This window comes from Prunus avium, chromosome 1 (genome assembly GCF_965620075.1).
Source record: "Prunus avium chromosome 1, drPruAviu1.hap1.1, whole genome shotgun sequence".
NCBI lineage: Eukaryota > Viridiplantae > Streptophyta > Magnoliopsida > Rosales > Rosaceae > Prunus > Prunus avium.
The window spans coordinates 51,971,447-51,981,659 of record NC_142284.1 but is presented as its reverse complement, the minus strand read 5'-3'; the positions used below and the strand labels follow the sequence as shown (position 1 = coordinate 51,981,659).

At 38.4% G+C, this 10,213-nt stretch overlaps 2 protein-coding genes across 2 annotated transcripts; both read left to right on the top strand.

The window, feature by feature from the left end:
* Positions 1 to 368: 368 nt before the first annotated feature.
* Positions 369 to 4,417, top strand: LOC110761266 (putative beta-1,4-xylosyltransferase IRX9H). The gene is made up of 4 exons (XM_021963706.2): positions 369 to 2,080; positions 2,555 to 2,804; positions 3,207 to 3,415; positions 3,981 to 4,417. Exons 1-3 carry the CDS (start codon positions 1,188 to 1,190, stop codon positions 3,384 to 3,386), a joined length of 1,323 nt encoding a protein of 440 aa, XP_021819398.1. The 5' UTR covers positions 369 to 1,187; the 3' UTR covers positions 3,387 to 3,415; positions 3,981 to 4,417.
* Positions 4,418 to 5,793: 1,376 nt separating this feature from the next.
* Positions 5,794 to 9,957, top strand: VTE1 (tocopherol cyclase, chloroplast / vitamin E deficient 1 (VTE1) / sucrose export defective 1 (SXD1)). Its single transcript, XM_021963589.2, has 10 exons — positions 5,794 to 6,130; positions 6,210 to 6,454; positions 6,669 to 6,748; positions 6,973 to 7,049; positions 7,150 to 7,319; positions 8,137 to 8,234; positions 8,671 to 8,778; positions 8,914 to 9,030; positions 9,250 to 9,399; positions 9,483 to 9,957. The coding sequence occupies exons 1-10, from the start codon at positions 5,877 to 5,879 to the stop codon at positions 9,657 to 9,659; spliced, it is 1,476 nt and encodes a 491-aa protein (XP_021819281.1). The 5' UTR covers positions 5,794 to 5,876; the 3' UTR covers positions 9,660 to 9,957.
* The last annotated feature ends 256 nt before the right edge of the window (positions 9,958 to 10,213 follow it).

Genomic DNA, 10,213 nt, shown 5'->3' with positions numbered 1-10,213 from the left:
ATAGTGACAAGCAACAAATAAATAGGAGCTATTATTAAGTTGTCGTCAACTTGGCAAGACATAAATGGATAATCTCTATAATCTTAGAGCAAGTGGGACCTAATTAAAATGACCCCTCAAAAACGCAAAAATAAAACAAATAATGCAGTGAATCTGAATAACATGCCCAAATTGCACTTGCCCCCTCTTCTTACTATACACAGAAAAACAAAACAAAACAACATAAATTAACAAAAAAACAAAAGAAAATAAGGGGTATAAATGAGTTTTTCCTCCATTAATTGTACGTACTAATTTTTTTATTTTTTTTTCCCTTTAAACAGATGGATTATTGGATGCCGTCGGTCACGCAAGCCAAAAAAAGGCACTGTTTTTCTCTCACCCCAAAAAAATAGAAAGAAGAAAAAAAACAGTATTTTTTTGTGTCTGAATCTACATGAGAGAGAGAGAGAGAGAGAATGGGTGCTGTCACTTGATATGATCTCTTAGAGATTCCTACACTCCTGGCATCGCTACTTCCTCCTCCATAGACGTCTTTACTCTCTGCTTCTTCAACGTCGACGTTTTGTCTGTCCAGCTTGAACAAAGTGGAGCTTGCTGCTGCCTTGCTGGTTTTCTCACTTCTGGGTGTCAAAGATCGAAGACCCATTTGCCATTGAACGGTAATGCAGTGACCCATTTGGTTTCAATGCGAATTTTGCACATTTCATCTGGCATCTCATTGTTTTGGGCCCAAAGCTTGTATCTTTTTAGTCATATTGTTGGTGTGTGATTGGGTGCGGTTCCTTGGTTTCTGGCTCTTTCACTGTAGATCAAGAACTTCACTTTGAGGTGAAATGCTGCAAATTTTTTCAGCTGGTTTTGGGAGTTTATATGGGTAATAAGTAAATCAGATTGAGGCTTTGCATTGATTGGAGGTTGGGATTAGTTTCATATGAAATGCCCACACACTAGTTTGGTAATTTTCTTGTTCTGCTGGTCAACTTTGCTGTAATTGTTAGTAAAGATGAAGCTTTTGACGAGGGTCGTACAGAGAACAAATTTACTACTTTGGACATTGTAGTTATGATGTTCAATGCGAAATAAAATGATGTTTTGATACATCAGGATAAGTTTTTGTCCCATGTGATAGCGTTCGTAAGCAGGTGGAGTATGAAATCAGCTAGATCGAATTGTATTTTGTTTTGATGGCGTCTATTAGAAGAACATTGTCTCCAGTGCCTCGAGCAGGAACTGCACTAAATGGGGAAGCTTGTTCAGTTGCTTCTCCATTGTCCAGGTCCTCATGTACTCACAACAACTACCCAACATCCAATGGATTGTTATCGTCTCTGTCCGCTTCATTGGACCCTTTTGTTCTCAGTGTCTTTTCTCCAAGGTCTTCTAGGCCCCTTGAGAAGTCAAAACCAAAGGGCCATATTTGGAGGAGGGCACTTTCCCATTTCTTCATTTGTTTCATTGTTGGGCTATTCATTGGGCTTACACCCTTTGCCTCAATGAATTTCTCCATGAATCTCATGTCGAAGCATCAAGACTTCTCCTTTGACATGATATCTTCAGTTGGGTTTCAGTTGCATGATAGTGTACACAGAAATGTCACACCATTCGACAGTGTGAAAAGGAAGAAGAATGTTACGACAGAGTTGCAAGTCAAGGAGTGGGAGGCAAAAGATGGCATTCTAGAGAAAGCTGTAGATAACCGGTTACTCATCCAAGAATCAGATTTGGAGTTCCGAAAGCTTTTGATAATTGTGACCCCAACATATGCTCAGCCATTTCAAGCCTATAATCTGAATCGTTTGGCACACACGCTAAAATTAATCTCACCTCCATTGTTATGGATTGTTGTGGAGATGACCTCCCAATCTGCAGAAACAGCTGACATCTTGAAGAGAACTGGGATTATGTACAGGCATCTCGTTTGCAATAAGAATCTTACTGATGTAAGAGACAGAAGTGTTCATCAAAGAAATGTTGCACTTTCTCACATTGAAACTCACCGTCTTGATGGAATCGTCCACTTTGCAGATGAGGATAATGTCTACTCAACTGATCTTTTCGAGCAAATGAGGCAGATCAGGTATTTCCATTTTTCTAAACTAAATTCCTACTATTAGTGTTATACTTTAAGGGAATGTTGTTGATATATCACCTTTTTCTGCATCATCATCTACCAATACATCATGAGAAGATAAGAGAACTTTGGTTTAATTACATTTGCTGGATTTCATAACTTCTTGATAAGTAAGCTTGAGAACTCTTCGTACACAAGGAACACCTTTTTATTGTAATGTCATCGTTTATATCATTTTCTGCTGAAGATCCTCTGCATATAGTCTGTTCATTTCTCATAGAACCTGCTGGAGATCCAATGAGAGAAAGTAATATTGCATTCAGCACAATAAAATTTGGAAAAACTTTTGGTGCCTGCAGTATTGTTGTAAGACAGAACATCATCTTTGCCCCTGTAGTAAATGTTCTTCGTTTGACATTGCATTCTGCATGTTGTGGTGACAATGCCCTTCTTTTTTCCTTTTCCTTAATTCAATTGCAGGCGGTTTGGGACCTGGACAGTGGCCAAACTATTGAGTGGCAAAATGAAACCAATTATTGAGGGCGCGGTTTGTAATGGAACTCAGGTCATAGGATGGCATGTAAATGAATCAAGTAGAAGATTTCAGAGATTTCATGCTAAAATATCAGGATTTGCCTTCAATAGTTCGATACTCTGGGACCCCAAAGGGTGGCATCGACCGACCCTTGAACCTATTAGGCAGCTTGACACAGGCAATGATGATTTCAAGGTTGGTGTCTCTTGTTCCATATTGTCTCATCATCCATCATCCATCATCCATGATAGTGCCCCACATTATAATATGCATGGCTGCTGTGACCTTTAAAGCAAAAGCAACTGGTAGACTTGGATCAAAGTGGCCTATTTTTTAGTAAACTGATATAGTGACCTGAACCTCCTAAATTACTTATTTGTAATTGTACCATATTTAAGCACACCCTTCAATGTTTAAGCCTTTTATTTTTTGTATTGGAGAAATAGAGTCCACACTCCACCCACTGAAAACCTAAATAGTCACTGATTACCGGGTATGACGGTCCGGCTTCAATTTCTAACTCTCATTTAGCAATTTCAATTGGAATTGGAATATTCCCCCTCTCGAAAGAGTTCACTTACTTATTTGCATTTCCAGGCGAGCACATTTATTGAACAAGTTGTCGAAGATGAAAGTCAAATGGAAGGTTTGCTGCATGATTGCTCAACAATCATGGTTTGGCACCATCACCATGAATCATCTAATACCTTCTATCCTCACAAATGGATCATGAAAGATAGCCTGGATGTAATTGCCTCACTTAAGCAAAACTCTTGATGTGAATGGAGTCCAGGTGGATGGCAAAGGTAAGTTATCTTTTTAAAATCTGCATTTCTATAAAATAGTCAATCTCTTTTTTCTTTCAGAAATATTAAGCTGGAGATGTTATCAGCAAAAAGTCTGGGATGTTCAGATGTCAACTAAAGTTAAAAGTGAAAAGAAAATCTCCTGACATGTAAGAGTAGATCTCATCAGAGCTTAAAACAAGGAAATGATATGGGGAATACTTCCTGAGATTCTCAAATAACCTGAACTCTGATGAATCATTGGTCTTCAATTTTCTAGTCCAGACGTTGCACAAATATCAACATACTCACACATATGAATGCTGCTTAGAGGGTAACTTCTTATAGCAGTGAAAGAGCTGAACTTTCCCACCTAATTACCAACATGGATTGTGAAGGGGATAACTTTTGGCTACATAAGCTGGTGGTTTTCAATTAAAAATGATTGATTTAAGTGCTACAATGAATATTTTATTTGGTTGTCAAAACACCTGGTTAACTAATGAAATGCAGTTGAGCTTTCTTGCATATAATTGCTCTCTCTCTTACAAACGCATATTTTTCATGCAATTTTTTTTTTTTGCAGTGCGGGATAGATTGATGCGGAACCACAGATAGTTTTGCCTGTGGTTACTAATCCTCACTGCAGCTGATGCCCGCTCAGGCTGTTCAAACACTTCACCAGTTTCGTGGGGTCATTCAACAAATTGGTTGAGAATTTTCCCACAACGTTTTTCCCAGTTGTTAGATCAGATGCTTTTCCCCTTTTAAGATCAGGGGTGAAAATGATTATTTGTAGTTGTATGAAATGCCCATTTTCCTTTGTAGGCTGCTCTGTTTACCAAGAGAAAATTTATTTGATGAGCTAATGCTTCATCCTAAAGCCTAGAAGGATCCAGGGGTCGTCCATGTCAGTATCAGCTTAATTTTGCCTTTTGTCATGGTTAAGGTATTCTTTGGGTGTGGTAATGTGTAAAAAATTGAATTATTAAGTTGGTGCTTTAAGTCACTTCTTCTTTGTTATTTTGCATTTGTTTCCCCAAAATCCAAACTTGAAAACTGATCAGGTTTGAATCCTGCTGTTAGCGTTTTCATTTAGAGTTTTTCTTTCCTTTTTGTTTTCCATTCATGGAACAAGCACGCAAGTAATTGCAGACAGAGCTGTAGGATCATGGATGAACACCTTTCCAAATGTATGTTACGCCTCTTTGGAACCTTGATCTCTTGAAGCTATTCCAATTACAGTAAGATCCTTAATGATTGCAAAACCTTGTCCCATTTTTTTAAAACCATGAATCTTACTCATTTTATGCAGTTTGACATTTAATGAGCTCAAATGGAATGTCTTGCACTCCAAATAACTGAGCAATATAACTTGAATGCCTTCCACATAGGTTGAAAAAAGGTACCCTTTCAATAGGATGAGTGCAAGTCACTTCATTCTCATTTCTTCTTCAAGCTCAACTTTCTTCCTTTAACAGCCATTACATCCTTATCTCTCTCCCACTTTCTTCAACTACACCCACAGATGGAACCCAACCTAGACCTTATCATACTTGCTCTTCTCCACGGCTCATTCATCGCCGGCTTTCTTCTTCTTGTTACCTCTGTCATGTTGACGGCTCTCTTGCTTGCATTCTCCCTTGGTCTCGTATCAATTCTCATAAATGATTTGTGCTACATTTCCTTGCTTTTTTCTTTCTACTTTGAAACAATTCTGAAGCATAATCTTGAACTGGGTTTTGTTCTAATTGTCTGCAAACTATTGCATCATGCCGTTCGCATCATCTTGGCTTCAAAGCCTTTCCTTGAACGTAAGATTTCCCAGCTCAAAGCAAAAGCAAGACATGTGACGAATCTTATTGATGGCCTGAGACTTTCTTAAATTCCGCCACATTACTTCTCCAACACAAGTAAAATTTCTTTGAGTTGTATTAGAAATTGTTCATGCAATGAGAAGCTTTGTCAAAATATGTTATAAAATGCAATGGGTTATATTTAAAAGTTACAACTTTTGTAGCATCCCCATGTATTATTTTGAAGAAATGTTCTCTTATCGTATAGTCTGACATGTTATGTTGTCAAATTGTCAATATAACATGTTATGTTGTCAAACTATCAATCTGAGTGATTGGTTAGATGAATTCTTATAATGTAAGTTGCAGACTAACATAACGTGTCAAACTGTGTGATAAGAGAACATTACTCATTGAATCCTTATTCCTAATGACGTAGTTCATGTATATGGGCTTTTGATTCCGGCCCAATCTTTGTGACTCTCAATCCAATTTGGGTTCATGTAAGTTGGGCGTGGTTTTGCAAGTACCGGGCCCATCAGCATCCCCCACGACAATTTGACTTTTGTTTCGTGTTGATTCCAAAATACCCGCCACCTCTCATCCAGCTGTCGTCGTTTCACTTGAACACACTCACACACACCTCACCTTCTCTCTGCTCCTCTTTTCCATTTCCAAGTAGCGCAATGGAACCAAGCTTGTCTTCTTCACTGCGCGAACCTCACCATTTCTCTCCGAACTCGGGCTTTCGAACCGCAAACCCTCTGCTCTTCCAAGCTTCAAAGCGCAGCTCCTTGAGGACTCTCAAGCTAGGGTTTCTCCGAACTAATTCCTCCATTTCCTCTTCCACAACTCAACAGGACAAGGACTCCGCGAGCTCTGTGAACCCCGTATACGTCCCCACACCTCAAAATCGAGACCTTCGAACCCCTCACAGCGGGTATGTATGCATATGTTGGGCTTTGATTTCTAAATCGAGTGACATGTTTCTTCTTTATTTTGACTTATCGTGTAATTAGGTACCATTTCGATGGAACGAGCCGGAAATTCTTCGAGGGATGGTACTTCAAGGTTTCGATACCGGAACGGAGGCAGAGCTTCTGCTTCATGTACTCCGTTGAGAATCCTGCGTTCCGTAAGAAGCTGACGCCATTGGAAGTGGCTCAGAACGGGTCTAGATCGACGGGTGTCGGTGCTCAAATTCTGGGTGCATATGACAAGTACATTTGTCAATATTCTGAAGAATCTCATAACTTTTGGGGAAGTAAGAATTTTTATCTGCTTTGTGCTATTCAATTTGTTGTTTTTGAAGAAGTTCAGTACTTTTGGGGATGATGTGTTGGTATCTGATAAAAGAAAAGCTGCTCCTCTAGTGGGCGTCCTAAATTTCTTGTTTTTTACTTATAAATTAAAATTACATTGACATTTTAAATGCATCTATCTTAATTATGCTGGTTGTTAATGTTTGTAATGCATAGGCAGGGATGAGCTTATGTTGGGGAATACTTTTGTAGCAGAAAAACAGTTGAAGCCTCCAAACAAGGAGGTTCCTCCTAAGGTTAAAATGCTTTCTTTGGAACTCCATACTCTTTTGTCTGTTTATATTCATTGTTATTTTGACATGGCCATTTGGTTTCTGATTAAATACTTTTTCCCTGCTAAGATTGTAGCACTGCAGTGTAGGGAGGGTATCTTATTTATGTGTGAGGATTTTACTAGGTGGCAACATAAATTTTTTAACTTTATTTTTAATTTTTTCTGTGTATATGTTATACTGTACAGGAATTCGATAGGAGAGTGATGGAAGGTTTTCAAGTCACCCCACTATGGCACCAAGGTTCCATTCGTGATGATGGCAGGCATGAGTTTCCTTTTGTTTATCAAATTTTACCTATAGAAATATGAGTTTGTGGGCCCCGTAGTTTAGTACTTTGAGGTACAATTTTGTTCTAATGTCAGGTCAGATTATGTGGAAACTGTGCCAACTGCTCGTTGGGAATACAGTACCCGCCCAGTTTATGGCTGGGGTGATGTTGGATCTAAGCAGAAGTCTACTGCAGGATGGTTAGCAGCTTTTCCTGTATTTGAACCCCATTGGCAAATATGCCTGGCTGGTGGATTGTCAACAGGCATTTGCTTATCTCCCCACCTTCTTGCTAATAATTCCTGCAATTTTCTATTGATGCCTTGTTAGTTTTGCAGATGTTCTTTTCTTGCTAAGTTATATCGATTCTTCTTTTAGGTTTTAATTCTTAAAATCTAGAAACTTGCAATTGAAAATTTATTTAGAAGAGCGAACTGTGGAGAGAAATCTGGAATAGTATTTTCGATGTACACTCTGATAGTAATATTTCTCTTTGTAGATGAAATGGAATGCATCTTGGCATGTTGCACTGCCAACTGTAATAGTTATGTGAAACAGTGCAGATAGGCAGAGGGGTGTGAATTTATTAATAGATTATGAAATAGAAGTCAATCATAAACGAACTGAATACTTGTTATACTTGAAATTTCCAAGAGATTTAATCAAATATAAGTAAAATAAGTTTTGCATAAGATTTTTACAAAAATTAGAAACACTGTTAAATTGTAATGAGTTAAGAACTTCTAAGCTATAAATAAATGTAGAACTGGAATCCTCATATGGTTTGTCACAAAAAAAGTTCTATAACTGACCTTACTGTTATAGAGACGGAGAACCCTTTGCACACATATGATGTCCACTTTCACTAATTGCATCTAAATACTCTGGTTCAGCTTTATCCTGTGCATGTTAGCTGTGTTGGTTATAAGTCATCATCCTGTGGAAAATACCATTTGGTTATTCAATGTTTGGACAATCATGTGCTTTTTTCTTTCGAATATTCTATGCTCCAAAATGTGCTCTTTTTAGAAACCTGCATGCATTTTTTCTAGCCATTGTCTAAGGTTCAGTTGAAATCTCAGGTTGGATAGAGTGGGGTGGTGAAAGATTTGAGTTTCGAAATGCCCCTTCTTATTCTGAAAAGAATTGGGGTGGAGCATTCCCAAGAAAATGGTTCTGGGTAGGCTTTTATCCATTCATCAATATCTTATATGGTAAAGGTTAAGCTCATTCTTCATTGTATTATTTATTTGGCATGTGAGCTTCAACCATTTTCCCTTTCTGGAAAGGGAACAGATAATCAAGATCATTGACCCACGATGAACAAAGATGAGCCAGAATCATAGTTTTTATTTATTTATATATAATTAATAAATTTAAGAAAAAGCCTTCGAGTTGTATTTGAAAATTACAACTGGAAGATTTAAATTAACATCAATGGTGCGTGCTAGCCAAACAATTGAAGAAGCCTGAAGAGCAGGGCCTGCTTCTTCATTAGCCAAATCGTACAATGCTTTTTAAATTATAGTTCATTGGTGGAGCCTTGTGGGGATGCTTGGTATATTTACAGTATTATTATTCTTCTTTCATTGCTTTATCTGGAATACATACTGCAGGTTCAGTGTAATGTTTTTGAAGGCGCTAGTGGAGAAGTTGCACTCACTGCAGGTGGTGGATTGAGGCAACTACCTGGATTAACAGAGACTTTTGAAAACGCTGCATTGGTACTTGTCCTGTTGAGAGTTCTGTAAATATGTGTAATTTCCAGTTAGGGTTAGAGCAAACCATGCTCTTTATTGCAAACAAATAGTACCTGCATTTTTTTTCCTTAATACATGCTCATGCATTTTTTTATGCAGATTGGAGTTCACTATGGTGGAAAGTTTTATGAATTTGTACCATGGAATGGTGATGTTAGTTGGGAAATTTCTCCTTGGGGTTACTGGTCCATTGCTGCAGAGAATGAAACGCACAAGGTAAATGAACATCTCTTTCGTCTTGCCCCTCCCTCCTTTGTGATAGTAGTAAAGAGTTACATCTGATACTTCTGGAAATGAAATCTATTTAGTTGTGCTAAGTGGTCTGTGCTCTTGAATTCTTTTGGAATATCAGAAGGTTCACGTTGGTTCTAGCCTTTTAGTTAGTATTAGTAAAACATTTGTAGTCACCAAAAAATTGGTGTTGGTAATGAGCAGATTGAATTAGAGGCAACAACAGAGGATTCTGGTACAACATTGCGTGCTCCAACAGCAGAATCTGGACTTGCCCCAGCTTGTAAAGATACTTGTTTCGGTGATCTAAAACTGCAAATGTGGGAACGAAGATATGATGGCAGCAAGGGGAAGGTGCACAATTGCTCATCACTTTATGTTTAGGCTCAATTGATCGCTTGTGCAGCGTTATCTGATTTGACCCTTTGCCTTTTCAGCTGATATTGGATGTTAAAAGTAACATGGCCGCTGTAGAAGTTGGAGGAGGACCATGGTTCAGTACTTGGAAGGGCAAGACCTCCACACCAGAGCTCCTTAGCCGGGCTCTCAGAGTTCCGGTTGATGTGGAAGGGGTGTATAATTTGGTTCCATTATTCAAACCCCCTGGTCTGTAGCCTGTTGATCACTGTGCTCTTGAAGGATAGCAAAGCATTGTCATCCATGCCGTGCACACCAGTACCGTAGATGTGCGTCTAACAGTGTAATACAATAGCACTATACCTCCTACTTCTAAATAAGCTTGAAGACATGAAAATGAGTATTAAGTTGCTTTGTATACTGAAAATTTATCCGAGAGTGACGGGCATCAAGTAGTTTACTTCAGACTGGTGGGCTTTGAAAATTATATGGTACCTCAAACTCAGACTTGTGGGCTTGTTAATATGACCTAAAGACTTGTGGGCTTTTTACTTTTTTCTTTTTCCACTTGTCATTTTCTGGGGTGTAATTCAGTTGGTACAGCATCTAAAGAGAATCGGCAAAAGAAGCTACAAGGGGATGAGATATGTCATATGACGGGGACAAAGACAAAGCAAACCTATAAAGCAGCTTATTTCCTCCTCCCTTTATTTTCTTTGGGTTGCTATTATAAAAATCTAGAGTTTTTCTATGTAAGTCCCGCACTTCTCTTTGTTCACCCTAATTTTTAATTTAAATTTTCACAATTTCT